At 40.2% G+C, this 27,258-nt stretch overlaps 3 protein-coding genes across 5 annotated transcripts in view; 2 read left to right on the top strand and 1 right to left on the bottom strand.

Moving 5' to 3' along the window:
* Window positions 1-799: 799 nt before the first annotated feature.
* LOC114551031 (dynein light chain Tctex-type 3) lies at window positions 800-3,485 on the top strand. The gene is made up of 5 exons (XM_028572122.1): window positions 800-973; window positions 1,338-1,379; window positions 2,028-2,151; window positions 2,716-2,793; window positions 3,345-3,485. Exons 1-5 carry the CDS (start codon window positions 947-949, stop codon window positions 3,416-3,418), a joined length of 345 nt encoding a protein of 114 aa, XP_028427923.1. The 5' UTR covers window positions 800-946; the 3' UTR covers window positions 3,419-3,485.
* A 1,003-nt stretch (window positions 3,486-4,488) lies between these two features.
* Window positions 4,489-16,971, bottom strand: cybb (cytochrome b-245, beta polypeptide (chronic granulomatous disease)). Its single transcript, XM_028572056.1, has 13 exons — window positions 16,839-16,971; window positions 15,819-15,911; window positions 13,642-13,752; window positions 13,410-13,494; window positions 12,801-12,949; window positions 11,239-11,420; window positions 10,289-10,421; window positions 10,064-10,156; window positions 9,218-9,471; window positions 8,430-8,592; window positions 7,736-7,882; window positions 7,191-7,315; window positions 4,489-4,950 (listed from the first exon to the last, which is right to left on the bottom strand). The coding sequence occupies exons 1-13, from the start codon at window positions 16,881-16,883 to the stop codon at window positions 4,833-4,835; spliced, it is 1,698 nt and encodes a 565-aa protein (XP_028427857.1). The 5' UTR covers window positions 16,884-16,971; the 3' UTR covers window positions 4,489-4,832.
* The window catches only part of crfa4 (cytokine receptor family, class I receptor 4), a 49,454-nt gene continuing 33,319 nt past the window's right edge, over window positions 11,124-27,258 (top strand). For 2 of the 3 annotated variants that reach the window (XM_028572068.1, XM_028572066.1), the window contains exons 1-3: window positions 20,600-22,004; window positions 23,090-23,252; window positions 24,001-24,355. The gene's annotated coding sequence lies outside the window, so the exon portion shown is untranslated. Of the gene's footprint in view, window positions 11,505-20,599; window positions 22,005-23,089; window positions 23,253-24,000; window positions 24,356-27,258 lie in introns of those variants that run through there. The other variant, XM_028572067.1, reaches the window with a different exon arrangement.

Raw genomic sequence — 27,258 nt, 5'->3', positions numbered from 1 at the left:
TCTCTCAGCCATCCAATCAGTGCCAGGAGGAGGAAGCGTGACATGGATTATTAGAATTTTGTAGATCAAAAGGAGATCGTTACAGTCAAGGTAATTGTATGTTTTATGTTGAACTACATTAGAAAATGTCAAGATATTAAAGTATTTGTATTAAAGTAAAGCTTTGTTTTTCTACCAACCTATTATGTTATTTAACTAGCTAGATAACTAATGTAAGTAAGCTAGCTTGCAACATTAGCTAGCTAGCTCTAAGAAATGATCATAGCTAATGTTGGCTTATATTCTATTAATTACCTTAGCCTGATGAAGTGTGTAAATTTTAATGGCTATGATAGCAAGTTACACTGCTCTCATTGCACCTTATGTTAGGTCTAGGGACATTTTTACTGTGGTATTTTTTTCATTTCATTTATTTATTTATTTGACAGGGACAATGCAGACAGACATAGTGTCAAAACAAAGCTTGTCGCTGAAGTGCTGCATAAAACGTTTATAGCAGATGCTAATTTTCAACTCCAGTCCCTGGTTGGGCTTTTATACACAATAAAATGTACATACTTAACTATCTCAATTCAAAATAAATAAACAACTCCAGTCCTAATACAAATAATATGAACATGATATAAAAACATGCATATCATATACAATTCTTACCTACTTACAATAATTAAAAATGAGTACACTTTTGGTTTGTTTTTAACCAGTTTTTGAGCCTAAAAGTAAACACTTTAATATGTGTTGCTATGGTTGCTACCAGCAGGTGGCAGCCGTTGGTAGCTAACCGCATTCTCTTCTTCGTCGCTCTTTATTCTCGTTCTGTTGTTGACAGCTCACAGGAAGTCCTGAACAGCTCCCTGTTTCTCTTCAAGAAAAAATAGCCTTTTCTTCTATTTTTAGCTGAAAAACAGAGACTGTTACCACTTTGGAACAGCGATAGTTGACAGAAATGGAGGAATATCCTAACGGCAACGAGGTTTGTACCGTAATTTACGTATTTAGTGATTAATTACGGTAGATAGTAGCTGGCTAGTTGCCCTGGCTAGCCACTCCTAACGTTATCTCCCAGGTGATTTCTGATGCTAACGCTGTATTTTGGTGTCAAATCGTTATATAGTATGGCGTATTATAGCTACAATTGGCTAATAACCTGTTCCTGGTGGTTAGCAAGTTGTTTAAAGTGACAATGGGACTGATATACTAGTTCTGTATAAATACTATGTGACTGTAAAATGTAGTTAATGTTAAAGTGGGGAATGAATATGTATGTATAAAAAAAGGGGGACTAATATATATGTATTACTTGCATTGACTCGTATTTGTCTGTTTCCCATTTTCAGGGCTCCTTCAACTCTGAAGAAGCTGATGGCGTTGTCAAAGAGGTAATATTAACACATGTTAACCCTTTAGCATCACTTTTTCTTCTTTTTTAGTAGCTTTAAAAAGCATCACGTTTTCTTTTCTTTTAGTAGCTTTAAGGTTGTTAAAATCATTAGTGTTACCTGCACACTATCAGACTGTATCTTAACTGTGGAGTAAATTATTCAAACCCAAGTTAATCTAATTCTCTCCAAATGTTAGGTATTACTATATTATCCCTCCACAGTGTACTGAGTGGGACAGTAGCAGAGTATTCATTGTGTTTTGCTGTAAATGTTCACTATTGATTCAAATGTTTATAGGATTCATAAAAAAATCTGTTTCATAGTAGTACTAAATACACAGGAGACATCAGAGAGGGTCGTCAGAGTTACACATTTTTGAAATAACATAATTCTTTTAATCTTAAGTGCTATTTCACTGTTACACATCTGAGTCTGTACTAATAGTGGAAACTAGTGCATTAAGGAACTCTTCAGAAAATCCCCATTAAAGAAAATGATAATGTTTCTTCTGTACTCAGGTTTGTAACAGTGTCAGCTCTTTATTTCTGTCTCCTCGGGGTGAAACGGCACCCAGTGACTTCCACATGACTGTAAACATGGAGAAGTTATCTCATGAACGTGTGTGTCTTTGTGTTTTTACCTCAGTGTATCGAGGCGGTCGTAGGCGGTGACGACTACAGCGTGAATCAGGTGAACAAATGGACCGCCAGCATCGTGGAGCGCTGCCTCACGCAGCTGGTCAAACAGGGGAAACCGTACAAGTACATCGGTGTGTTTGTGTCTCGCTGCAGATTTCACTTTGACTTTGGACGTAACATTACTTTCTAAAGTATGTTTTTTAAATTATATTTAACAGGGTCCCCGGGGGTTTAAAAGTTTTACATTTAATTTTCTAAAAGTAAGGTCTTAAAAGAATTGCATTTCCTTTACAAAGGTGTTTTTTTCTTGTCCTTTTTGTAGGATTAAATAAATGCTGTAACGTCGTGGGTAACATTTAAATTATAAAGCACTTTAAATGCAACAAATATTTAATTGATTTTATGTTATTAGAGTACAAACACACTTTACAAAAATGTTTTATTAAGTTCAGGTAACGTCTTTTCTCTGGCTTAAAATCCACACTGATTTTCCATTACATGGCTGTGAAGTTGGCATTAAATTTCATACTAGGTGGTATTAAAAAAGTCTTAAATGTAACTTGGAGAACCATGGGGGGACCCTGATTTAAGACGGAAGAAAACAAGTTGTGCGTGTGACTGCTTTCAAATAAAACATTAAAACTGGAATACAAAATGGAACAAAGTGCTTATTGTGACTGTTTGTGTCCGTACAGTGACGTGTGCTGTGATGCAGAAAACAGGAGCCGGCCTCCACACCGCTAACTCCTGCTACTGGGACACTGCCGTGGACGGTAAGCTGAGTTTCCTCCGCTGATTCACTCTGAGAGCACCTCTCTTTTAGTGGAGAGGTCCAGCCTCATCACATAGGGCCATGTCTTCTGTTGTTCTCTTATACTGTATATCTATTGTCAATGATGCTTTCAGTTAGCAGTGTTTCCCTATTTATCAGTTACTTTTCAAAATCTACAGGAACCACTCTTCACATCAGCATGAAATGAATCCACTGCACAGCACTAATTTATATTATACTATTTAAGACAAACGCGTCATTTTTAAAGCTGGTTCAACACAAAACACTGGAGCTGATTTGTTAGAATTCTTCATCTGCAAAGTAACTCCAGCCACCAGATGACTGCAGAGGAGAAGAAGTCCAGTATTTCCCTCAAAGTACTTAAAGTGGCTATATGTAACTTTCAGTCTGTGTTAGGGGAAACACTAGTTCAGTTTTCTTTTCTTGGATTCTGCTTTCTTTATATCTGCTTGTGTAGTCTGTTCTCATTCTCTCATGTTTTAATGATCTCTCTAAACTTTCACCTCCTTGTTTGTTGTTTTGTCTCTGCAGGAAGCTGCACTGTGAGATGGGAAAACCGCACCATGTACTGTGTGGTCAGTGTGTTTGCTGTGGCTATCCCATAAGAGAGAGAGACACACACACACACACACACACACACACACACACACACACACACACACACACACACACACACACACACACACACACACACACACACACACACACACACACACACACACACACACACACACACACACACACACACACACACACACACAGCTGCCAACAGAGGGGAAGTGCAGTGTTTCTGTGAACAGCAGGGGGCCACCAAGTGCCATACAGCTGTGTGGACACCTGGAAGCTTGACCTTTTAACCTCTAAAGGAAAAGTTGCAGAAAATAAAAACAGTATTTTCAGCCTTCAGATGCATGACAACATCATCATCTTAATGTATTTATCTTCTCATGTCACTGCAGTGCTTTAGTAGTGTCCCATTTATCTCTCCCTGATGCCTGACAGCAGCTGGAAGCATTCTTCTCTTTGTGTTTTTGTGATGATCATTATGTGTATCATGCCAACGAGAGAGAGAGAGGATTTTTGTACTCTGAGGTGTTTTGCTGCAGGAAAATAAACATGAACACATTTATGAGCAAACAGAAGTATTCAGTCGTTTATCTTGAATGAATAAATAATTTATCTTGGATTTATGTTTTATATATCCATGACTCCGTTTTTATTGTTTTGCTGTTTTTCTCCATTCTTCAGATGCACTAATTGTGTTGTAAAATTGCCACAAAACCTCTCTGAAAGTTCAAGTTTATTATCCAAAAAAGGAATCCCCGTTGGACTTGGGTGCTAAAGAAAATCCATTAACAAAGCATCACTTAATTAAATTAACATCACTGGCAAAACGTCAGCCTATACACATGCTTTCTTCACATCTACTTTGCATTGTTTTTTTACTACAATTTAAATAAAAAAATAACATTTAGTCATTTTTTCAGACATGATCACACACTGTAACCAGAGGGCTGCTGGTTACTCATTTTTATAACAAAACCAGACCAAAGAAAATCCATTTATAGATAATAAAAAGACATCTAACAGTTTTCAAATCCTGTACAGTTTAACATTTTACTTTTTATTTTTGGCAAATCCTGCTCAAAGTTTTGGCCTTGCTCAATTTTTTGAACCATGAGGTATCAAACCTTCTTTTCAGAAATACGTGACTTTGTCCACATCTTGTGTAAGAAAAAAGAATAAAAAACTAAATGAAAATAGGAAGAACGGTTTTGAAAGTAGCTTCACTTATTGATGTAACACAAAAGGAGAACAAGGTAATGTGGAAAATACTGCACGGCTATTTCCTAAGTTTTTGAGCAACAACGACGTCTTTGCTGAACGTCTGTGGCGAGAAGCAGAGACCCCTGATGAGCCGCCAGCGGTAACAGTTGTAAAGAATACGTTTTAAAAACATCAAACCCTGCTGTGATACTTTCAGTACTTGACCGTTTCCCCTCTCTCTCCTGGTTGTTGTTAGAAGTTCTCTTTGTTGAAGATGAACTTGACGTCGCCCTCTGTGTGAGACAGACTCTGTTTCTCCAGAGATTTCCCCAGCTGAGGCGGACCGCACAGGAACACTCCCACTTTGGTTCTGAGGACACGAAAACACACGGTCATTCAGGATGACTACAAGTACTACTGGCAGTAGGAATGCTTATAATGCTGCTGGTCTCCATCTCAGCAGAAAACCTTGTTTAAATGTTTGGCTTTGTGTGTTTTAATGCTCATTTTAAATTGATGCAAAAGAAAATCAAGAACAAAATCACTTAGTGTTTTCCTCAAGTTTAGGTTTGCTGCTTCCTGTTTGGTGCTCAGAGAGCACAGCTCATCTGTCAGTTGTCGACAATGTTCACGTCACTGAGCTTCACTATTTGCATGAGCCCAGACTAAAAACATACAATATGTTTGATCAAGACAAGAAAGAGACCACCTTACACCAAATGTTCAATATCAACGCCAGCAAAACTCCCATGATTTTATTCCAACGTTGGAAAACTGTCCTGAAATCTCTTGAAAAAAGCTCTGGTGTCAGACTATAAAGGTGTAACTCGAGTTAGGATATTTCCCCATGTGAAGAACGAACTTAACCAGGTCTTTAAAAAAGTCTTTTTGCTTAAGCCCCTAGTTAATTTAAATTAAATAAAATTCTTTGCACAGGCAGTGTTTTCCCTAGGTTAGTGGAAGACTTAGGTGCATGAATTTGACAGGGGATTTAGGGGCCCTCCCTCAGGAAAATGGGACGTCATTTCAATAAAAAAAAAATGCAATTTCACATCATTTTGGACCATTATTGTTACCATATCTGTGTCTAAAACTTTGGAAAAGCTAGAGCAGATAATACATAAATAACACTCAAAATGCTTAAAGACAAAACTTGCTAAAGAAGTCCACTGGAGAGAAAGTCCTTCAGTTGGTTTAGTGTCGGTGGTAGGAACATCTGGAGGTGGGTGTGGTTTGCATCCAGCTGAGCCAAGAGCAGTGCCAGGTGAGACTTTAGACACAGCTGGTGCTTGTTGTCTAATTCCACTCTCCCTTTCTATGCAGGAGTGGGCTGGACCTTCAGATGACTGGTGGCCACGCAGCACAGACAGAAGGAAGGGGAACCATAGGCACACGGTCCGAATGTGTAAGTTTATGTTGGAAGTGTGTGAGCCGTCGTAAAATAAATACTGTTGTTTGTGAACAGGAGCTTCTGGGGCTGTTTTCTCAAAAGCCCCGCATCTTTTAGGCCGACTTTACTGTCTTTCAGAGGCTGTAGTGGACTAAAGTTACAGAACAATTGCATACAAAATAGGATGAAGGCTCCAGAGGATGATTTATTTTTTGTGTGGCAACTGTCATGTACAGATTTTTTAGGCAGTCCCTTATCAAATGGCTTGAAAAATAGCTGCCGTAAATGGGAAGAAGAAGCTAACTCCGCCCATACAGCTGACGAATTCATCCCTCTAAAAACACATTTCCTCGTTTCCTCTCTCCTCGCATGATTTCCTCGCATCTCCCCGCGCCTCCTCAGTGGGACAGACTAAAGGTGCTTTTCATGTCGCTTAAATTGCCTCCTCAACTCCTCCATTTGCCTCCCTTCCTCACGTCTTAGTCCCTCCCACCGAGGAGGCACGGGATAGAAGCGAGGAAATCATCGGAGGAGAGAGGAAACAAGCAAATGTGTTTTAGAGAGATGAGACGTCCTTTCCTCTGAAGCGTTGCGTGAATTCGTCAGCTGTTTGGGCGGAGTTAGTAACTCCTTCAGCTGCACGGCTTCCGGGGAAGGCTGCTCTCGTGTATCCTCGCCTATAGCTCCTCGATGATCCCTCCTCGATGATCCCTCCTGGATGATCCCTCCTCGCTCTTTGAGGCAGAAATAAAGAGCTTTGAGGCCTTCACTGAGGAGGGACAGAACAACTTCCCGTTCAGCCGAGGACCGAGGAGTCAAGGAGCTATCACATAAGGGCCATGAGTTGCAGCTTAAGACGCGAGGAAGGGAAGCAAGTGAAGGAAACTTCGATGCAATTTAAGGACCTGAGACTTACCCGTAGAGTTTTTCCTGCATGCCTCCTCAACATGTAACATTAGATAGCTAATCTCAAACATTATTAGATCTTGGTAGAAGCATGCTACATACTTATTGGCTCACTGACACAGATTAGATGTACTGCTTATTTATGCTTAGTATTAAATGATGAGCCATTTTTTGATACTATGCAGGCAATTCAGTCTGTGCCTAAAAGTATTGAAGTTGGTTTCCCAGCCCAGTAGTTGTAGAGATTGAAGTGGCAACATGTCACCAGTAACGTGTGTTTGTTTACACTGTGATAGCATAACAAAGGGCCTCACCCTGGGTGCTTTGACGCAATATTGGTGAACTCATTGTCCCAGTTGGGTTTTCCATAAAGAGTTTTCTGTTTGAGCCCTGTGATCGGATCGTTCTCCGCCTCATGGTGGACACGGAAGTGAGCCGCCTGATGGAGAAAAAGAGAGTTTAAAGGATGCACCGCAGTTTTTGATCATGTACAGATGTCTGAACATGGCAGGACAAACAACAGCGCAGTTTAATGACCACGTCTTTTTTTAATTCATCCAATTGGCTCTAAAGTTTTCATGAGCTGTACAGGACAACTTCTCTGATGTCAACTTGTTAAATGTGAATATTGTTCTAGTTCCTTCTCTCCTCTGTGACAGTAAACTGAATATCTTTGAGTTGTGGACAAAACAAGACATTTGAGGACGTCTTCTTGGGCTTTGGGAAACACTGATCGACATTTTTCACCATTTTCAGACATTTTAGAGACCAAACAACTAATCCAATAATCCAGAAAATAATCCACAGATTAATGGACAATGAATATAATCGTTAGTGTCAGCCCTAGCACTGTTCATACCTCGGTCTCCTTCCAGCGGGTGAGGTAGATGTTGTAGCTGAGGAAGTCGGTCACACCCTTCTCGGCCATCTGACCCTCCAGAGACTGCAGCAGGTCAGCGAACCACTCGAAGGCCTGCGTCTCCGGGCACAGCCAGTAGAAGTAGATCTGGGGAGGACAGGGACACACGGGAGCTCAGATTTATCACAGTAAAAAATGGTACGTTAAGCAGTGGTGCACTTTTGAAGAATTTTACAGTCTCGAATAATAACTCAACGCCCTTTTAGAAAGTATCACTAACCACCCAAAATCTACCGTGTGTTCAGACTGAATTCAAAGCACATTTTCACTTTGGTTATTCACACAAATCTTTCTTTTTGCAGACCGTGTTTATTTGCCCTAAATTGTCGCATCGCTGTGAGAGTTCATTCTTGAACTTGGAAATTGTAGTTTAACAGTGCTCCACTTTCTGGAGCTTTCAAACTTGGCACACTTTCTTCATCTGCGGATGGAGTTTGCTTAGAATACTTTTCCATAACTTGCTCAATGAGAGGTCTTAAAGTGACAATCCATCTGCTGAAGATGTTGTACAGCTGAATCTTAAGTCAGGACGATTTCCAAGCTTGAGAATGAGCTTTGATGCTTGCTAATCGTCTGTCATTCTCCCTGAGCGAACGAAGAACGTGAAAAGCTAGTGTGTTAATGTCTCGCTCACCTTCTTGGTGAAGACGTCCTGATTGTTCTGGATGCGTTTGTACCACACAGACTTGAGGATGGAGGCGAAAGGAGTGACGCCAATCCCCGCGCCGACCAGCATCACCACCTCATAACGAAACACGTCTTCGCTGGCCGTCCCAAACGGCCCATCTATAGCCAGCCTGAGGAACACAGAGGGAGACTGGTCATGATGGGAGGCAGAGGGATCTAAAGCACAACCATTTTATAAATATGTAATATTCGAAGTGTCCTCAACATCTCTGTGCTTCATTTTAGTCTACTATTTTAGTCATTTTTATTCAAAAAATTGCAGAAAGTTCTGTTTACAGTGCTGTATTGTCTCTTTGTTGTGAATAATTTGTGGAACACATAATCATCTGAAACGTGACAAGAGGCTCCAAGTAGAGGCTTTCTTTCAAAGAGGTCACAAGCTAAAAAGCCTGATCGTTGTTCAGCCCAGCAGTCAGTGTAAATCTGCAGTTGATGCCATTAGAGGCAGCAGCAGCTCTGAATAAAGGCAGAGAACAGAGAACCGGAAGTTGCCACAGCTTGCTCAGCAGGACCACAGTGGGGAAAGTTTATATTGTTAGTATTGAATGATTTCTATGGTTTCTCTGCCTCTCGACTCCACCAAGAATTACACACAATAAAGCACTGTAAAGACCCTCAATAGCAGCTTTTGAAAGGAGTGTTGCATCAGGGAGGCGGAGGGCGCAATCAAACGTAATTACGAGCCATTTTAGGCCCAATTTTCCTCTCATCACCCTCTTCCCCCTGCTGTCGTACTTAGGCAATTTCCAGGCCTCCTGGGGCTCCGTTTTGTCTCCTCCGCAGGCCTCGTACAGCGCCTGGGTCCAGTCTCCGACAATACGGATGTGGGCGCTGAAGTAGTCCTCCTCGGGGGCGGACGTCAGGGTGAAGGGGTGCCACTCCAGCCTGGAGACGGACGGACACTGGATGAAGACGTACTGACCCACCTCCATATGGAAACCTTTCCTCTTCATCTGCAACTCCAGAGTCTTAGACGGGTGCATCACCACCTGAGGGACAGGTACAGGAGTATTTAGAGGTATAATTACTTTAATTGTAGTGCATTTCTTTCTGCAATTACTTGAAAAATGACAACTTCCCAGAGCCCAAAGTGACGTCTACAAATGTCTTTGTTTTTGTCCGTGCAGCAGTTCAAATCCAAGTTATTGTAGTCGTATCAGATGGTTTGATATTGTAAAAAACAGATGAATGATTTGATATTTATGGTCATCCAGATTTTTTATTTTTTTTTAAGGAGCTACAAAGATATGTGTCTTTCAACAAGTAATGCCAGAACAAAATGCCATATTGTTGTATTTCCAAAGGGAAAAACAGTCAAATTTGACTTGGTGCATGGCTGAACTGTCTACCAAAGTTAATTTAAATCTGCCAAATACTTTTTTGAGATATTCAACCAACAGTTAAACAAACGTAGAGGATAAAGAACCTCCTCTGTGCACAAAATAGGAAATAATAACAAGTCTATGAAATATCCTGCAGTTGAAGCACTTTTTGAGTTTTATACAATTTCTACAAACTGCTGCTTTTCCTGTTCAGACCACGACTGTGTACATCTTTTTATTTCAGCACACACACACACACCTTGGTGATGACCACTTTCTGGTGGGAGCGATAGAGTCGGACGAGCCTCTCACACACATAGAGGATCATGGGACCCACCACCCACTTCCACGTCTGCAGAAAAGGTACGTCAACAGCTTAAAAGATGTGACATGCTGAAAGTATTTTGGTTGCTAGAAAGTTTTCAGAATGTACTGCAATGAAACAGTGTTTCCCATGAGCACCCTGCAGTCTTCAACAGCTCACCATCGGCGGGTTTCCAGCAAACTCTGGTACGGCGCAGTCGGTGCCGTTGTTTCCCCAGTCTTCAAACTGGTCGGCACAAACCTCGGGCCTGTTTGTCTTCAGGCTAGCGGCTGTCTGTCCTCGCACGATCCGCCTGCAGTCAGGGAGGAACACACACAGGAATTATAATTATTTCATTATTTTAAGCTCGTAGCATAAACGTTTTTGGCCACCAGCCACTTTTAAAATCCTTGAGCCACGCAGGCTTGTTACCAGCCAATTGTTTGCCTCATCAAGGTGAAATGGAGGAAATGCACGAGCATCGTTCTTGAACTTGTTAAGAATACACCTTTAAGTGCTGTCAAGTTAACGAAATCACTATTACTAACGACTCTTAGAATATATTTGGGGTGCACAGACTATGAAATTTCAGGCCGATGGATCGATCAAGGACCTAAACTGTTTTAAAGCCATTTATCTTGTCATTACACTATCGTTGAATGAGCACAAATATCAATCCTACAAATGTATGAAACAACCTGCATATGCTACCTGACTGTTATCCCAGTCGGCCACAGCCATCGGTGAATGCGGTCTTATTTGCCGATAGTCAACGAGGTGAATATCGGTCAATACGATATTCTGCCAATAGATATGTGAATATATATTTATCTTTTTAATGTATTCATTTCCTAATATTTTATCTCAAATCCAAGGAAATGGTGCACTTGGTTGAAATGTGAAAGAACAGCGGTAAAAAACAACTAATGAATCACTTAATTCTCATTGGCTACCCGCCTACTGGCAAGTAGATTGGCAGTTTGACCCGCATTTGGCACGTGGTCTGGTTTTAATGTCAGGCCCTGGCTGCTAGTACCTGTACCTAAACACTTTAGCTTGGTGCTACTTAAACTCAAACGTGTTTATCCTGGTCTAACTGAATATTACATGTAGTTTTTGTGCCTTCTTACCCATAGCCGTGGAACACCAGTCCGATGAAGAAGATGACGAAGAGGTGGTGTGTGTACCAGAAGACCTCGAAGTAGGACCTGCGGATCACCTCCATGGATGAAGTGATGATGAGGATGAGGGCCAGCGTGATGACCACGCCCGTCAGACCGGCGATGGTGGTGAACATGACGATGGTAGGGTTCTGCGTACAAACACACAGCACGGGGGTTAGTCACGGCGTGGGTCCAGGTCACAGGGTCGGCGCCTCCAGCGCCCTGCAGGTCAGGTTAGTTGGCTAACTTCCCTCATGTACCAATGTCTGTTTTGTCATAGTTCCTCTCCATGCTCCCACTGACTGTGAGCACGTACTCTCTGCTGCTTCCTTATGAAGTGCGAAGCTAGTTTGGAGGCTAAAGAGTGACTGTTCAAGTGAACGTCACGGGGTTGTGGAGTTGTTATATTATAGAAAATAAACTGATTTGGTAATTTCTTCAGTATACTTTTTTATTTTTTATTTAAGTAAACTTGCAACTGAAATTTTGCATTTCAAATATTTGAAATACTAAAAGTAATCAAAGTGACAGTTGTAATACAATTAGTGCAAGAAGTTGAAACAGTTAAAGTGGAAGTCCTGTAAAAGTGTGAGCTGTGACTAAAGTTGAATGTCCATTGAGGTGTCTAAACGGAAAGACAAAGTGCCGTCTGAAGTTGAAGTTGATTGTGTGTGATCGTTGGAGCGGGTAGAAGAGTTCAAGTTTTGGGGTGGGGTTTTCACAAGGAATGCCAGTTGAAGTAAACGGATGTCAAAAGGAGGAGAACATCACTACACGCAGATAAAGTCTCAGTTTAGGAATGAGGGATGAAAGCAGTTGGATTGTCATTTTACAGAGGAATGGATGAAAAAAGTTGAAGAGTAAGTGCTGAGTGAAGTGTCCGTAGAAGTGAAAGAGCTGAAAATCTGCAGCTGAAACGTTTGAAGTTAAAGTGGCAGTTGAAAAATGTTTACTGAAAGAAGTTGAATTGTCATTTTTAGTTAGTTAGAGTAAGAGACCAGAGCAACTGAACTGGTCCGAGTAAGACATGAATAAATCAAACTGACAATATAATAATAAATAATAACTGAGAAACCAGTTGTACAAGAAATGCAGTTCAAAGTCTGAGAGAGGACTTTTATTAGAGGAAGCAACAAATATTAAAATACACGGACGTTTACACTTAAAAGGACAGAGAGTGGGAGGAGATTTTTAGCATGTTGGTGGCCTTGGACTCACAATATTTCATCCTCACCATAACTCATTTATTGTTAGATTTCACCCACGAGGCCGACGAGATGCTGCGTATTTGGTTTTTATGCCACAGAAGATGCAACTCTTCTTTATTTGTGTCAAAGCTTTTAAAGAAATGCATTATAAAGCTAAATACTGTAAAAGAAGTTTTTTAAATGACAAAATACCTCCAAAGAGGAAGTTTGTCAGATGAAGTAATACTTTATTTTTTTCTCATTGACACCAAATTTGGCAGTTAAGCAAAGGGGATTTCACAGATTTGAGCAACACAAGAAGCTTCCGTAACCACAACTCACCGTCTCGTTGGTCCTGATGGGGTTCAGGAAGGAGGCGTTGTCCCCGGTGCCGATTTCAGACAGGATGAAGGGCAGAAGGCTGCTGTTGCGATCCAGCTGGGCGTCCATGAAAAACTCAAAGTTAAACAAATGGGCACCGATGTGCACCGCTACGAGAGGGCGAGAAGAGAGATTTATTATGAATAAAGTGATTTTAAATAGTCCAAACGCTCTGTGAAGCTGCAGAATTCTTCTTAATACTCATAAATACGACTAAGTGATGTGAAGTTATATATTTTAGTGTATGTTTTGACCACATAAATCAGAAACACTGGATTGTTACAGATATAATGGCATATATGAATGTTTTATAGATTACAATTTTATGTATATTTGATATTAGTTACTTAATTCAATTAACATATTTCAAGTTGTGTTTCGTTGGACAACTGTCATATAACTTCCTCCCAATCAATGAAGAAAAACCTGATATCGTGTTTTTTTTTATCATAATCTTTCATTGTTTATTTTAATAACTTGGCATCATTTTACAACTTGGAAAAAGTTATTTGTGCGTATTTTTCCGGAATTGATCATTGTAACACACGCTAAGATCCTCAACAATAATACCTGTGTGGAAGGCGATCATGTACGCCACCAGTTTGTGAAAGGTGAGGTTTCGATCGAGCTGGCGAGCGGCTGTGCGGCTGCAGCACTGAATACAAACAGACAGACAAACGTTGCAAAACAGTGTTAGCAGATCAGTCCAGTCCTCTGATAGTTAGAAATACAAAGTGGATCCCTCATAAGCATCTTTTTATCATGATTCTTTTGAATGGAGTTTGGTGTTTTGGAGTGATACCTGGATGGTTCCACGGAGGAAGGACAGGAGGTTTCGGCACACTGGCAGCAGGATGAGCAAACAGTTAAAGTTGAGGCAGGCGGCCGGAGCTCTGGCCCAGGACAGAGCATGCTGACGGGTTAGAGAGAGCCGGGTTACTTCAGATCACTTTACAGCGCTCGTTTGGAAATGGATACTTTTTCTTTTATCCCTAAAAGATCTGTGAATAAGTATACTAGTTGTAACTTTGTGAGTATTGTTCCTCATGTCTCTTAACATTGATGATGGCTGATCACTTTAAATATAGAAAAACCAGATAGTAGAAAGTGCAACAGATTGTTTCACTTCTGCTCACTTGGATGCAGCTGTGCAGTAAGGGCTCAGTGTTTCATGAAGCCAGCGGTGACCACAGAAGAAACTGACGCTCACGTCACACCTGCTTCCTTTCACTGCCAAGCACTGGAAGTGTAGATACAAGGTGGAGTAGATATGGTGCGGTGTTGGGCTGCTTTAAACTGTGGCATTTTGTTACCGGAAGATGATAAATAAATCAGCTGCTGAAACTCAATCTGTGTGTCTGTCATATCTAAGATGGATTGATTTTAAACCTGCTGGATATTCAAACACACTTATTTTAAACTCTACCCAACGCCAGTGGTGGAAGAAGTATTCAGATCCTTTACTTTAGGAAAAGTACTAATACCACACTGTAAAAATACTCTATTACGAGCAAAAGTCCTGCATTGAAAATGTTACTCGAGTAAAAGTCTGTAAGTATCATCAAGAAAATGTACTTAAAGTATTAAAAGTAAAAGTACTCTATGTAGAAACATCCTCCCATTGTAGTGTGTGGAAAGGATCCAACCAGTTGTGTGTTTATTGGTCTCATCATCTCAGCTGGACTTATAGGCCGTCATATTGTTGGCTAGTTTACTTTAGAATCAAACATCAGATTTTATAAGTGATTTTATGTGTTTTGTGTTCAAAATTCTCAATCTGTAAAGTAGCTAAAGCTGTCAGATGAATGTATTGGAGTAAAAAGTACAATATTTCTCTCTGAAATGTAGCAGAGTAGAAAGTAGCTTGAAAAGACTCAAGGAAAGCACCTCAAATTTGTACTTAAGTACCGTACTGGAGTACATAATTCCATTCCACCACTGTTAGAAAATGTGCTATATTATTTCCCTTGTTTGCAGTGAGTGTAGTCTATATTATGCACTTTTAAGTAATATACTGTATGTAAGAAAAATAAAAAATCTCCTCAGCATTAACCCTGAAAAGTGTAGAAGAACAAATTAAATTGAAACCAGCCTGATATCGAGCTTGAACACGAGCAGTCGAGTGGGAAAAAAAACACATTAAGTCTACAGGTGGTGTTTATAAGTTGAAGATCTGGGGGATTTCTGATGGATTAGATAGCTCCCAGCACATGAAAATAATTAGTTCCAACAAACTGAAGCCAAAGAGTCAGCAAAGCCGCCCCTGGCAGCAGTTCAGAGTCAATAAAATCCAGTATGTACACTAAGATACAGTAAGTGATGCAGGTGTCAAAATGAAATGATGTAGCTAAGCTAACACTGTGTGTTTATCTTGTTAAACTGTTACCATGAGCTAATTCAGGCTGCAACAAATGATTACATCATCCTTTTGTGACTCAGGTCTTTAAAATGTCAGAATATAGCTAGAGCTCTTCAAAACTGAAATATCTTCTGTTTTATAACATAGAAGACTAAGAAAACCACCAACTATTCACATTATACAGGGTTGGAACCAGAGAACTGCTGGTATTGTTGCCTTAAAAAGTGACTTAAGGGATAATTTGGCCATGTTAAAGGGAAGGGGAGCGATGCAGTGTCTGTTGTTAAAGCAGCTTGATGATGTTAATCTTGGACATTTCGAGGACAGCACCCGCTGCAGATTGAGGAACTGAAAAGGGCCGGGTCCTGTTTTGTTTTTTTCCCTCCTACAAATGATTCACCTCCTTCAACTTTCACGAGTTTGATTAGTTTGTTGAGAGCTTTTTGTTCTTTCTGAAGCTTGAAAATATAGGTACACTAGATGCATGCTCCATTTTCACTCTAAATCAATCAAAGTTTGTTTTGTTTTTTAAAGTAATTTGTAAAATAAATGTCTAAAAGATGGGGACGTTGTCTTGGCTCATCTCTCAGTGAGTATGTGATGCAGCAGGTCGGACTCACCCCGAGCAGGACCCTGGTGTAAAACCATCTCTCCACCAGGAAGGCCATGTAGAAATGGACAAACAGGAAGGCATTGATCCCGAGCCACACCAGCTGGAACACAAATCACATGTACAGCTTCATCAGAAAGCTTTCACTCCAATACGTTCAAATCATGCAAAATAATTCACAGAGGAAACATCATGAAAATGTATAATAAAAATTTGTGTTCAGTTTTATAGTTTAATGTTCACAGGTATCATTCAAAAATGTTACTGAACTAATACCAAGATCTTTTACTTAATTTAGAGGAAATTAACATGTTTTTTATGTTTTTCATATGACAAAAGAAGCAAAACTAAAGTAAAATGTCCAAACACAAGCACAAAGAAGTCATGGCATGTATTTTTTTTCCAGGAAATTGAGAAGCTAAAGTGCAGTTTGCATTTTAAAATTTAAACTTGGCAGTATTTACAGTGTCCTGAAATATGACAATGTTCAGGCCTAGAAAAATACTACTACTAAGTACTGTTCATAACAAATGTTTCCATCAGATTACCGCCGAAGAAATAAGCTTTTAGAATATATATAATGTTGAGCAGTGGTTCTCAACCTTTTTGGGTTGTGGGTTTAAATCAAAGTGTTTTCTACTTGAGACATCCAGTGTTACTGGTTGCATCGTTTAAAACTCCTAAAATGGTTTAATAATAAGCAAAGAGTAGAGAACAATCTGTAGCTGGAACATGAGTTTTTAACTTTCATTATCTGGCCATCCCTAACATTAAAATTTATCCTAATAAAATACAGCATGAAAGTATTTTGAATTGAATAAGGAACTATCTGATCAAAGAATAAGTAAACAAGGTTATGAATCAGATCAGTTGATGCCAGGTTTTGGTACTTGGTGCTCTGTAACTATCCTAAGTCAACATCAAGTCGTGCACCTTTAAAGAAAATGTGCTTTTTAAGCAGATTGACGAGACTATAAATGCAGCTGACAGGAGAAACACTCATAAGTGTAGCGATTTTAAATATACTCACAATAACAAAGATGGAGAGTCCCTCATTTGCAGCAAAGTTCCCCATGGTGAGAAGAGCTTCTGTGTGTTGCTCTGATAATAGAGAAGGAAGCAGGAAACGGTGATGGAGGAGAGTAAAGAGTGCCGTGGACTGATTATTCCTTTTATAACCTCTGTTAGGAGCAAATAAGGAAGTGGCAAGTCAGTTTTTCAGAAAGGAGGTCGGTCGTCTTGCCAGCCGCTGGAAAAGTTCCAGATTAAGTCTATTATTGGGCTTCTGTTAGTTTAATCAAAAGTTATTCACAAGCCGGAGACGCCTGACTCAATATGAAAGACTTAAAGGTGTTGCTACTTTATACTTCCACTCCACTACATTTATCTGATAACTGTAGTTACTGTGCAGATTAATAATACAAAAATATAGTGAATAATGATGACGTAGTATTAATGCTTGAGATAAGTCTTTATTGATTCCTGGGGGGAAATTCACTCCCCAGCAGTGTTAAAAGGAATTTAAATTGGATGCACAAATGGGCTGCATAATGAGTACTTTTACCTTTGGTACTTGAAGTGTATTGGACGCTAATACTTTTGTACTTTTACTAATGTTGGCTTAAAACTAGCCATGTGAAATGACAAAAGTGAGAGAGAAAATAGTTGTCTTGAAGGAGAATCTTAAAGCTGATTCTTGACTGAGAATAAATCTCTTCAGAGCCTTTAAAAAGCAAAACGTAAAAAACTTAAAGAGTCAGAGAAGATTTAAATCACATAACTACAGCAAAGGTGGACTAAAGGTGCTTATCTGTCTGCATTTTTAGTAATTCACTTACTAAATGCCCTGCATGCAGTTTAACACGGATGAGAAAATAACCAAATACCACCTACAAACATGAAGCGTAAGAACCGTTGAGTCCTGGATGTGTTAACACTCAAAACCAGGTGACGGTTTAGGAGGAACTTGATCCGTGATGGGGACATTGTGAGTTTTATCTAGAGGAAGTGGCAGATTTCTAAACGTGAAGTAAAACAGAAGATGAATTGCCACATGCTTCCTGTTTCAAGCTAAACTGCAGAAAGAGAAACACCTGAACCGACATCTAAATTAGGTTCAATCAGCAGCACAAGAGAAAAGCACTCGCAACACTAAGATCTTAGTTTAAAAGGCAGGTTCAATGGGCCTTTTTGTTCCAGGAGTCATTAAATGGCTTAAAATAAAGAAGTTGATCATTTATTAACATTTAATAATCTGAGTTTACTTGTTGGCAGTTACACACCTCAACCCTGCATGAATTCAAATCCTCCAAAAGTTACGTGTACTTCTTTGGAAATCCCTAATGTGCCTGAACCGGCACTAAGGGCGTGGTTTTCATCCCTTCTGGTGCAACTAAAATCAGCTGCTCTGGTGGATGAAAGCATCAGTTTAACATCAATTAGTTGACATTGTATTTTCACCTGTATGAGCGTATTATGCTTGTTTAATGTCATCTTGTGGAAGAGTGTGATGAAGAATTTATAGCACTGTAGCGCTGATGCTTTCAGCACAATTGCTTCACTCTGGATTATTGTCAATCAGATCACTGCTGATTGTCCAGAGGGATTTACTGTAACGCCACTGATTACATCACACCAATTGAGGTTAAAATGGTGAGCATTACGCTACAAAATCCTGGACTAGTAAACTAGAAAAGCTCTCGTTTTCCACTGGAAGTAACTGCCAGGCTGCCTTTGAGCAAGACATCCGTTACGGTGTTAGATTAGAGTCTGTAACTCAGTGATTTCCACAATCAATAACTGATAGTTTGTTTTGTTTACCGTTTCTCATCACGGCTGCAAAGTCTAAAGATTTGCTTCACTAAAAAGGTTGTGCAGTCATCAACACATGACGTGAGCTACAGAATGTAAGAGAAACAATGTTGGTGTGTTACTGCCACCTAGCAGGAAAACCCAGTGTAAATGTTCCAGCTTCATTTTAAAACATGAAGGCTAACATATGGAGTGATCAGTCTTGTTTAAGGTCTGTTGTAAAGTTAAATCTTTGGAAAAGAAGCCAAATCTTTGCTATTATTTTATAGCACAGTAATACTCATAATCATAAAGAAACATGTCTGCAAAATCCAATTAGTAATGCAAAACAATGCATTTAAAATAAATGAAATACATTTTGGAGGCAAATGTGAACACATTTGTGTGTGCACGATGTAGGAAATAATGTGTTTTTTCTGTGTGTCAGTTTACGGTATTGAACGAGCGGACAGATGGTTGTGGAAGAGAGAGGAGAAAATACATTATTCAGACTGAACAAGGTTGAAGTTTAGTTGCAGTGTGACAAACACGAGTTGTGACAGAATGAGTCCAATTCTGAATACACTGTACTGTTGAATTTCAAAAAGGTAAATTAGAACATGTACTTCCCAACCGTCATGCGTGTCTTTGGATCGCTGCTGAGAGCTGCAGGCTATTTGTCTTCAACCGTCTTTTACTTAAACTAACAGTGCCGTCATCGTTTTATAACCTGATTAGAAAGATACACATAACGGGTGAGAAGGACATGTTCTTATTTACCTTTTTGAAATTCAACAGTACAGTGGGTGCAGTTTTGAACTCATTCTGTCACATATGGTGTTTGTCACTCTGCAATTAAACTTGAACCTTGTTCGTAGAAGCAATTTAAATACATTGCATAACTGTTTATCAAAAGTTTGGTGAAGTCTGCACCTAAAGCAAACTCTCTGGAAAGTCTTCAGGTATGAATTATGTGAATTTCCAGTAGTAGTATGAGCCTGATTGATATTCACATCCACGCTCAGTCATCGGTGTCAGGGACGTCTATCTCATGGTTGTGTTTTTATTGAGCAAGTTCTAACAGTTTATTGATGAAGAAATCCAGCAGGTCGGTGAAACAGACTGGAGAACAGCTGGGCACACGCTGGAAAAAACACAGTTAAAACTGGGGAAAAGGTAGCAAGTACTGTGAAAAAGTATGTGTAGCAAAAATCACAATATCTAGAGAACATAGGAGACAGAGAAAATGCTGGGGCACTACCAAACGAGACGGAGTTAGGTTTTTCAAAGTAAAGTGCTCTTGGTTTTAATGGAAAACTGTATATTTTTTTAATCCGTTTCATCCGCTCCAAGAACCTTATGTAACATGTCAAAGGTAATGCAGCAAAGCATTGCAGCATATGGAAAATGATAAAGCCCGGTGCTCGGGGGAGAGAGAGGTTAAAGCAACACTTGCATGGTGTGTAATTTAAACGAAAGGCCTTCTGGTGATATTCCCTCCTAATCTGGGGGAAGGTGATTATATTAAATCTGTTGCATAGCGACTGTGACATTCCTTGCGCCGCAGCCGAGGCCTACAGCATGATGTGCCTCCCAAACACAACCAGGCTAGGAAGTTTCTGGGCTGTTTGGAATGTACGTTCACCACGAGGACTCGTCCTAAACGTCTATAAAAGTTTCTATAACGTGTAACCTGGCAGGCTGTTCTCATGAAACATTCTTACATACAGCTACGAAAATTAACATATTTTGACCAGCTGGCGGTTGCCTGATTTCGAAAGATATCGAATCGGTGTGCTTACATTTCCCTACGATCTCATACGAACCAGTTCATGAGAATGCGTTGAATCTGGATATTCAAATCCATGTGTGATTCTTCAAAAGGTTTTTGATTGATTAATGTCTTTGAGTACCTTTTCTGTACCAAGGTGTCATCTTATCAGTATATGACTTTGACTTATGCATGTCTACTCTATTTATTTATTCATATTCTTTCTACATTATACCATTAACAGTGCACACTTTGTGAGACTTTCTTAACTTCAAAATTACCTTGCAAGTGACGAACATCATGTGTGTAATTCATGGTTCAATTCCAACGGGATCAAAAGATTATGTCTCTCCCTGTTCACTATCATATCTGTTTTTTTCCATAATAAGGTCCCATGATGGTCCACCGAAAAGGGAAGGACTTTTCTATGTGTTCGTTTACACTGCACTTGCTGTTACCACGGTAACAAAATGGATTTAAGAATGGAACACCACAATCGTTCCCTTTTGTATATTCACCTGCGATGTTCTTAGACTGAATGAAAGAACTCTGATTGATTAGCGAAAGGTACAGAAAAGGTTTGCACAGGCAAGAGGTTAGTCATTCCCGTCAGTCCAGAGAAACCTAGTTCACACTCAGTCAGGAAACGGCATCGAGACAAAAAAAATGGCAACAGCCAACACCACCAGCCTGGACTGTCGTGTGAAGTCCTTTATCAAAAACTGGGAGATGGAAGTCAGTAAAGGTCTGCAGTCCACCAAGGTGAAGCTCCTGTTGTGCACCCCTCATGAAAGAGCCAATCTGAAAACCAAGATTGAGACCTTGGGGGCAGTCCTTGATCTGCTCCAGTGTAAAAACACCAGAGACACTTGGGGCTATGATCAGAGAGAGGAAATTGCAGCCCTGAAATTAAAGCTGAACGAGGCCGAAGCCAAGCAGAAGAAGGCTGCTGAAAGCCTCCTTGCTCAGAAGCAAATAAACAGGGACTTAAGACGCCAGCCTGCGAAGGGTTATCGCACTCATGCCCAGACTGCCAAGGAGACCAGCGAGGACAAGGAGGTTCAGGTGAACCAGGTCTCCAGACTGAGTCCAGAGTCTGCGATAAACATTGATCTCCGTTCCCAGCTGGAGGAGGCGTCCAATCAGCTGCATCGGGCTCTCAGTCAGATGAACACAAGGGCTCCCGATGATGACGAGTTTGTACTCTGCAACACGGAGCCGTACGCACCTGCTGCAGAAATCGCAGCGAGCGCGAGAGCCCGAGCAGTCACACGACCGTTTCAGATGAGCTCAAAGATCCAGGGGAAGAAGATGAGCTTATCGGGAAGGGAGAAGAGGAAGTGCGATGCCTCAAGATCAGTCGGCTACAGCGGATCGTGGACGACACAGTCCATCAGGTAGAGGCTACGCTGAAGAGCCAGAGAGTGAAGATTGCCCAGCTTGAGACTGAAGTGAAGAGGATGGAGAAGCTGCTGAAGATCCAACGTGAAGAGGCAAGGAAAGCCCTGCAGAATAAGGAGCGAGTCTGGGCCGAGAGGGTCAGGGAGCCCCAGTGCAGGGTGAGAGAAGGGAGCGACAGGAAGGCCAGGAGGAAGAATTAGCTCTGTGGCTTCCCCGACATGGCAGCTTTCAACTGTGAGCATCAAACTTCTTCTTTGTGAAGAACCTTCCTCTGCCAGAGCTGAAGTCTGTCTTTCTGTTGTCAATGTTTCTGTAACGTTTTGGGACCGGCCATGGCGGAGTTGATAAGAATTTCATTAATAACATCTTAATAAAAACTTACACCCAAAACAAAGTCAAAAAAAGCTGTACTAAATTACGGTGCAAAGCATTAAAAAAGGGTTAATACCTGGCGGTTTTTGAAAAAGTTTTAGAGCTGCAAAGTTAATTTCATTTAAGCAGGTTTTTTTTAACCACATCTGCTATGTAATACATATTCTAGAAACCAGCTAAACAACAAGCTAAACAACAAGTAAAAAAGGTGTCACCCACTGGCTACAGTACATATGCATTTCTCTATTTGTTCTGATGTTTTCAGCCCACTGGCCCTCATCAAAAACAACACTGATTTTGAAACGTTCTCAGAATAAAAAGCGAAATACATATGCCAGAGTGTGTGACACTTTTTTCCTACTTACGAGACTACATCCTCACGACAGCCCTTGGTATGCGTTACTTTTCTATATTAGAAACCATAGTATCTGCAATGGAGTAAATTTTCACGTTGAATGTCAAGTTATACTGCTACCTGAGCATCGCACAAGCATTCTTACTGCTTTCTCTCATTATAAAGGCACTTTGGTGTACTAAATAAACATGTAAATGTCCAAGTGCAGGTATGAAAATTCGCACATAGATTCTTAGATGTGCAAAAGAATAGCACTGCGAAAAGACCGGAAACCGTGTCAGACCGGATGTGCCCAGACATGAACATCGGCACAGTTACGTTGGTTTAAAGCCCCATTTTGTTTAATTGAGCAACTTGGTATTTACGGCAAGGTCCTCCATGGAATTTCTTTTCTTTTTGTATTTTAAGCATTTCATGTGAGTGGAAACATTAATGTTGGCCAAAGCATCTTCCATCTCTGTCCTTATGGTTAATGAAACACAGGTTTATAGTTTAAATATGTAGCTCTTCCATTACCAACATAGTCACGTTTCTGCTGGTAGGAAAACATTTTTTAAATGCACACCACTTCTTCCTCCCTCTTTCACATCAGCTTGCATTTATCTGCCATGTGGACCCTTTGCATCCTGGGATCTGGATCTGTGTGATGAATCAGTCTGAGGACGATGCACTCAAGCTAATATGAGTCATGCCTCTTACCCCCGGGGCACTGAGCATCATGCTCTTCTCATTGGTTAAACATCCGCGAAGAGACAGTAAGTTAACACGGCAACATACACTCGAGGCCTCCCAACCAACAAGCTGCTCTGGAGAATAATCTGATTATTTTTGTCTCTGTGGGACAAAGCTAATACTGATGAGATGTGACTGCTCTTTCACACATGTCATGAGGCTGACGGTGCTGCTGCTGCTGCAGGGTCACAGCATGTAGGAATTCATCCTGAAACAGTACTGTACAGTACGACAGTCCTCTGTATTGGTTTCAGATCTTTTTATATCCGAGTATGACATGTGTGATAGTCATTTACCAGTTTATGGGGTCATATGATTGCCTGAAAGATTCTGTTATAAATAAATGATTAAATCATTTGGGAAAAAATGCATTTGGAAGCCATAGTTATTATATGAAGCTCATTCTTGACCTCAGAAACAGCAGCTGAAATAAACAATCTAGTAGTCTATGTAGTAGCTGTTCTGGAGCTTTTGATCATATCAGCAAACTAAGAATGAAAGTAAAATACTTTGAAGAGTTTAGAAAACGTTTTCAGTGTTGATTTGTTTAACTGTTTCACTGTTTTTAAAGTTAAAAAATGCAACATCTTTCTAAAAGTCAATTAGTAATGAGTGTTAAATAATTGTGATTTCGATATATTGACCAAAATAGTTGTGAATATAATTTTGTCCATAAACAAGCAACCATAATTTTAAGGCAGAATGATTATATTTATATTTCATGTATTTATTTTCCTGGCAGCAATAATCTTCCATACATCCTTCCTCCAGGCGGAGAGCAGCGCACAGGAGGCTGGTTCCTATGGTCCCGCCCCGAGAGGAGAGGCTGGAGCTCCAGCTGCTCTCCGGCTGATGACGCGGGACCAGGTGGGGGAAGGAGGGGGCGCTGGGAAAAAAAAGTACTTCGACGACAGTGAACGCAACACTGCGCTGACAGCTCACCGGCAGAGATCAGCTTCACCGCCAGCTCCGGCTCCTTTACACGGAGTTCATCCGGACGAACGGCCGCACCAACCGGCTACCGGCCGGTCCTGCTCCCGGTGTGGTTCTGTGCTCGAGGAATCTCTCTCCTGGAGGCTTCATAACGGCTGCAGGCGGGTCTCCAAGCGGTGTATTAACTTGAGAGGTAAGGCGGATTCATGCTTTCTTATCGGGAGGCAACACTTGTGCAGGTGCGCCTTCATTAAGTAGCCTAAAAGTTGAGAAGATTGCCTCCTTAATTAAGAACATGGCAGTTAATTAAGAACGTATTATGGATATAGCAAAATGAAACTATGTTTATTCAGTTTGTTTAGGTCTGGAGTTTTTATTTTTTATTAATCCGTTAATTATTTGTTTAAAACATCTGAAAAAAAGAATCACAAATGAGCATCAGAGCCCCAAAATAAATCTTGAATCTGCTCATTTTGTTTTGAGTATAACCCTCCTTTTGTCCTGGGGTCTAATCTGACCTGTTTTCAAAATGTCTTTATTAGAAATCTTAGTTTCTTTTAACCAAATATCCCCAAAAATAACTGAATGAAGTTGGCTAGAAGCCTAGGTTTATCACATAATTGGTTGATAATTTATATTTATTCTTTACAAACAGGCAAACCAAGGAAGACAACAGGTGTGATTATGTGCTGCCATTACATAAATTGAAATGGTTTCAAAACAGTATCCTGACCTAATAAACTTTGAGATATACCAGTCTGGGATTATCCATCAACATATGTTCTTCTGTTCTTAACTATTAGTCATAATACTTCATAATTTCTGTATTTTTCTTTACTCAAATATGTATAATTTATAGTTTATTGCTCATGATTTCCAAAAAGAAGTGTGTAACTAGTGGTAATAATTTGGCATAAAGTTGCCTGAGAAGGTATAACATGATAATTTATACTTTATGCTTTGTAAACAGGCAACAGAGCTGTAAAACAGGTGCATGGTCGACAGGATGACAATACGGGGGTTAAGGGTGAATGAAAGCAAATCTTCACATTTGAGAGACTGGGAACTTTAAATAACTGGAGTTTTTAACTCAATAAATGACTTAAATGGACAATGGAAACTAAGAAAACTAAGTGGACACGCGGAGTCATGTGTACCTGCCGTCTGGACAGGCTCACCTGTAGAAGAGGGTGGTTAAAGGGAGGGAAAAAGGATAGTTTAAAGAAGATAAACCATGTTTTCCCCTCTGTTTCTTCTACTTCAGTTTAGTGAGACCAAAGTTGGACATTATTCCACATGCTCAGTATGTTTTAAATACTTTACTTCACACCTGAATTACAGACCCATTTACTGGGTTTTCAAAACATATTTGCTAGTTTTGACAATTTCAAAGATGTAGCTTAGCTTAGTTGTTTGCCTCCTAATGACATGGGAACCCTTATTTGAATCAGTTACTGGAATTTTGAAAGATAAGTTTGCTGAGGGTTTTGTTTGTGTTTTTTGTTGTTGTCTGTACTCAGATGAACATGTTATTGACTTTTTTTTAACATGTTAAAAATAAACTAAACATAGTGACATCCATACATGTCCATAGACTCATTAGATCGTGAATTGCTCTTACCTCTAACAAGTGGTCCCATAAAACGAGGGTAACAGCAGTCTGTGATGAACCCTTTCAATTAATGTAGTCTAGCTTAAGTAGATGGCTAAACATCTTTTCACCTGCAAATGATCTAAACCCCTCACACCATGCTGTGCTGTGTTAATTTCAGCTATATTGTAAATTGCTGCTGCAAACGGTGAATTTGTGTAGCAGCTGACTCCATTTGTTAGAACACCAGCCAGATAGTAGTCTAACTACTACACACGTTGTGGAGATCACCCAGGAACACGTACATTAATGTAAGGTGTTATAAACTATTCCACCCTGGTGTTTTGGGTGATTTTAGTTTGTAAAGAGTGGATCAGTCTCAAAGTAACCCCCTGGTCCCCTTTCAGTGGAAACTACACATCTCAGTGTCCAAACATGTGTTAAAACAGATAAGCATGGCAAGACAAGTACATCAGACCACACCTAGGGTGTGCATGAGGACAACGCATTCTCATGTTGCTCATGAACGGGTTCGTATGATTTCGTACAAAATCTTGTGCGTACCAGTTCGTATGACATCCCACGAAATTAGGCGAGCGCCGGCCCGGACACGTGGCACCGGCTACAGCGCTCTGTGAGCTGTCGGTCCTTTCAGGGGTTTAGCCGACAAAAATGAAGCGTCCTGCAGCGAAGACAGTTAAATTTAGGCACTAAAACAACTAGTTAAGTTTAAGAAAAAGATCGTGGTTTGGATTAAAACACTGACCGAGAACAAACAAGTGTTTTTCTGGGTGAAAGTCTTTTGTTTTCCTCCGATCCCCGGCTTGAAAGTGCTCTATTTTAGGACCCACACATCCACCTGACCTCCTCCCTATGAAGATCTTCGCCCTCTAGTACAGCAGTAGTCAATGTGCTGCAAACATGGAATACATATAAATTACAGTGCTTTATCGTGCTTTTTCGTAGATATAGCTATAGGGACAAGCAAGATGTGGCTGCTCTCTCTCTGTGTGGTTAATATCTGTAAAATGTAAATGAGAATCATGAATGTGAGTTGGGGGTTGTTGTAGAAAAGTGAGCATGACTTTGATTTCTGTACTGCGTTTTGTAGGCTTGCATGTTTAATCACATCATGCTGGACTTTGAAGATGTTCAGCCTCCCTTGTGCAGCACTGATGCTCAGTTTCAAAGCACAGTTGGACATTTAAAGTCAGGCCATGCAGATAAAGCCCAGTGGGCAGTTTTCTTTTTTCTGTCGTCTTCAAAACCAACACGTTCAAGATCAAAACCTTTCCGAACCTTCAGCCTTCATAGTTAAAACTGCAGCGCTTGAAAAAGCATCAAATTGTAAAAATAAAACTAAATGAAAGAAGCATTTCTTTAATCTGACTAACAAGAAGTATGACTGCCATTACCTGAGATTGTGTTGCAGATCTAATCATGAATCAAAGACTACACATCATAAGCAGTGTGCTATTATCTTGTGAAAGTTTAAACTTAAGTTA

The sequence above is a fragment of the Perca flavescens genome, chromosome 24 (assembly GCF_004354835.1).
Source record: "Perca flavescens isolate YP-PL-M2 chromosome 24, PFLA_1.0, whole genome shotgun sequence".
Lineage (NCBI taxonomy): Eukaryota > Metazoa > Chordata > Actinopteri > Perciformes > Percidae > Perca > Perca flavescens.
The sequence above is the reverse complement of the archived record's forward strand: the minus strand, read 5'-3'. Positions and strand labels throughout refer to the sequence as shown.

What these genes read in the sequence shown, in the direction of transcription:
- LOC114551031 (XM_028572122.1), top strand. Translation starts at nt 947, where the DNA reads ATGGAGGAATATCCTAACGGCAACGAG. An exon ending in AATATCCTAACGGCAACGAG is followed by an intron (nt 974 to 1,337) that starts GTTTGTACCGTA and finishes TCCCATTTTCAG; the next exon opens with GGCTCCTTCAACTCTGAAGA. An exon ending in CTGGGACACTGCCGTGGACG is followed by an intron (nt 2,794 to 3,344) that starts GTAAGCTGAGTT and finishes TTGTCTCTGCAG; the next exon opens with GAAGCTGCACTGTGAGATGG.
- cybb (XM_028572056.1), bottom strand. Translation starts at nt 16,883, where the DNA reads ATGGGGAACTTTGCTGCAAATGAGGGACTCTCCATCTTTGTTATT. An exon ending in TCCTCCGTGGAACCATCCAG is followed by an intron (nt 13,495 to 13,641) that starts GTATCACTCCAA and finishes GTTTGTATTCAG; the next exon opens with TGCTGCAGCCGCACAGCCGC. An exon ending in CATGATCGCCTTCCACACAG is followed by an intron (nt 12,950 to 13,409) that starts GTATTATTGTTG and finishes GCCCTCTCGTAG; the next exon opens with CGGTGCACATCGGTGCCCAT.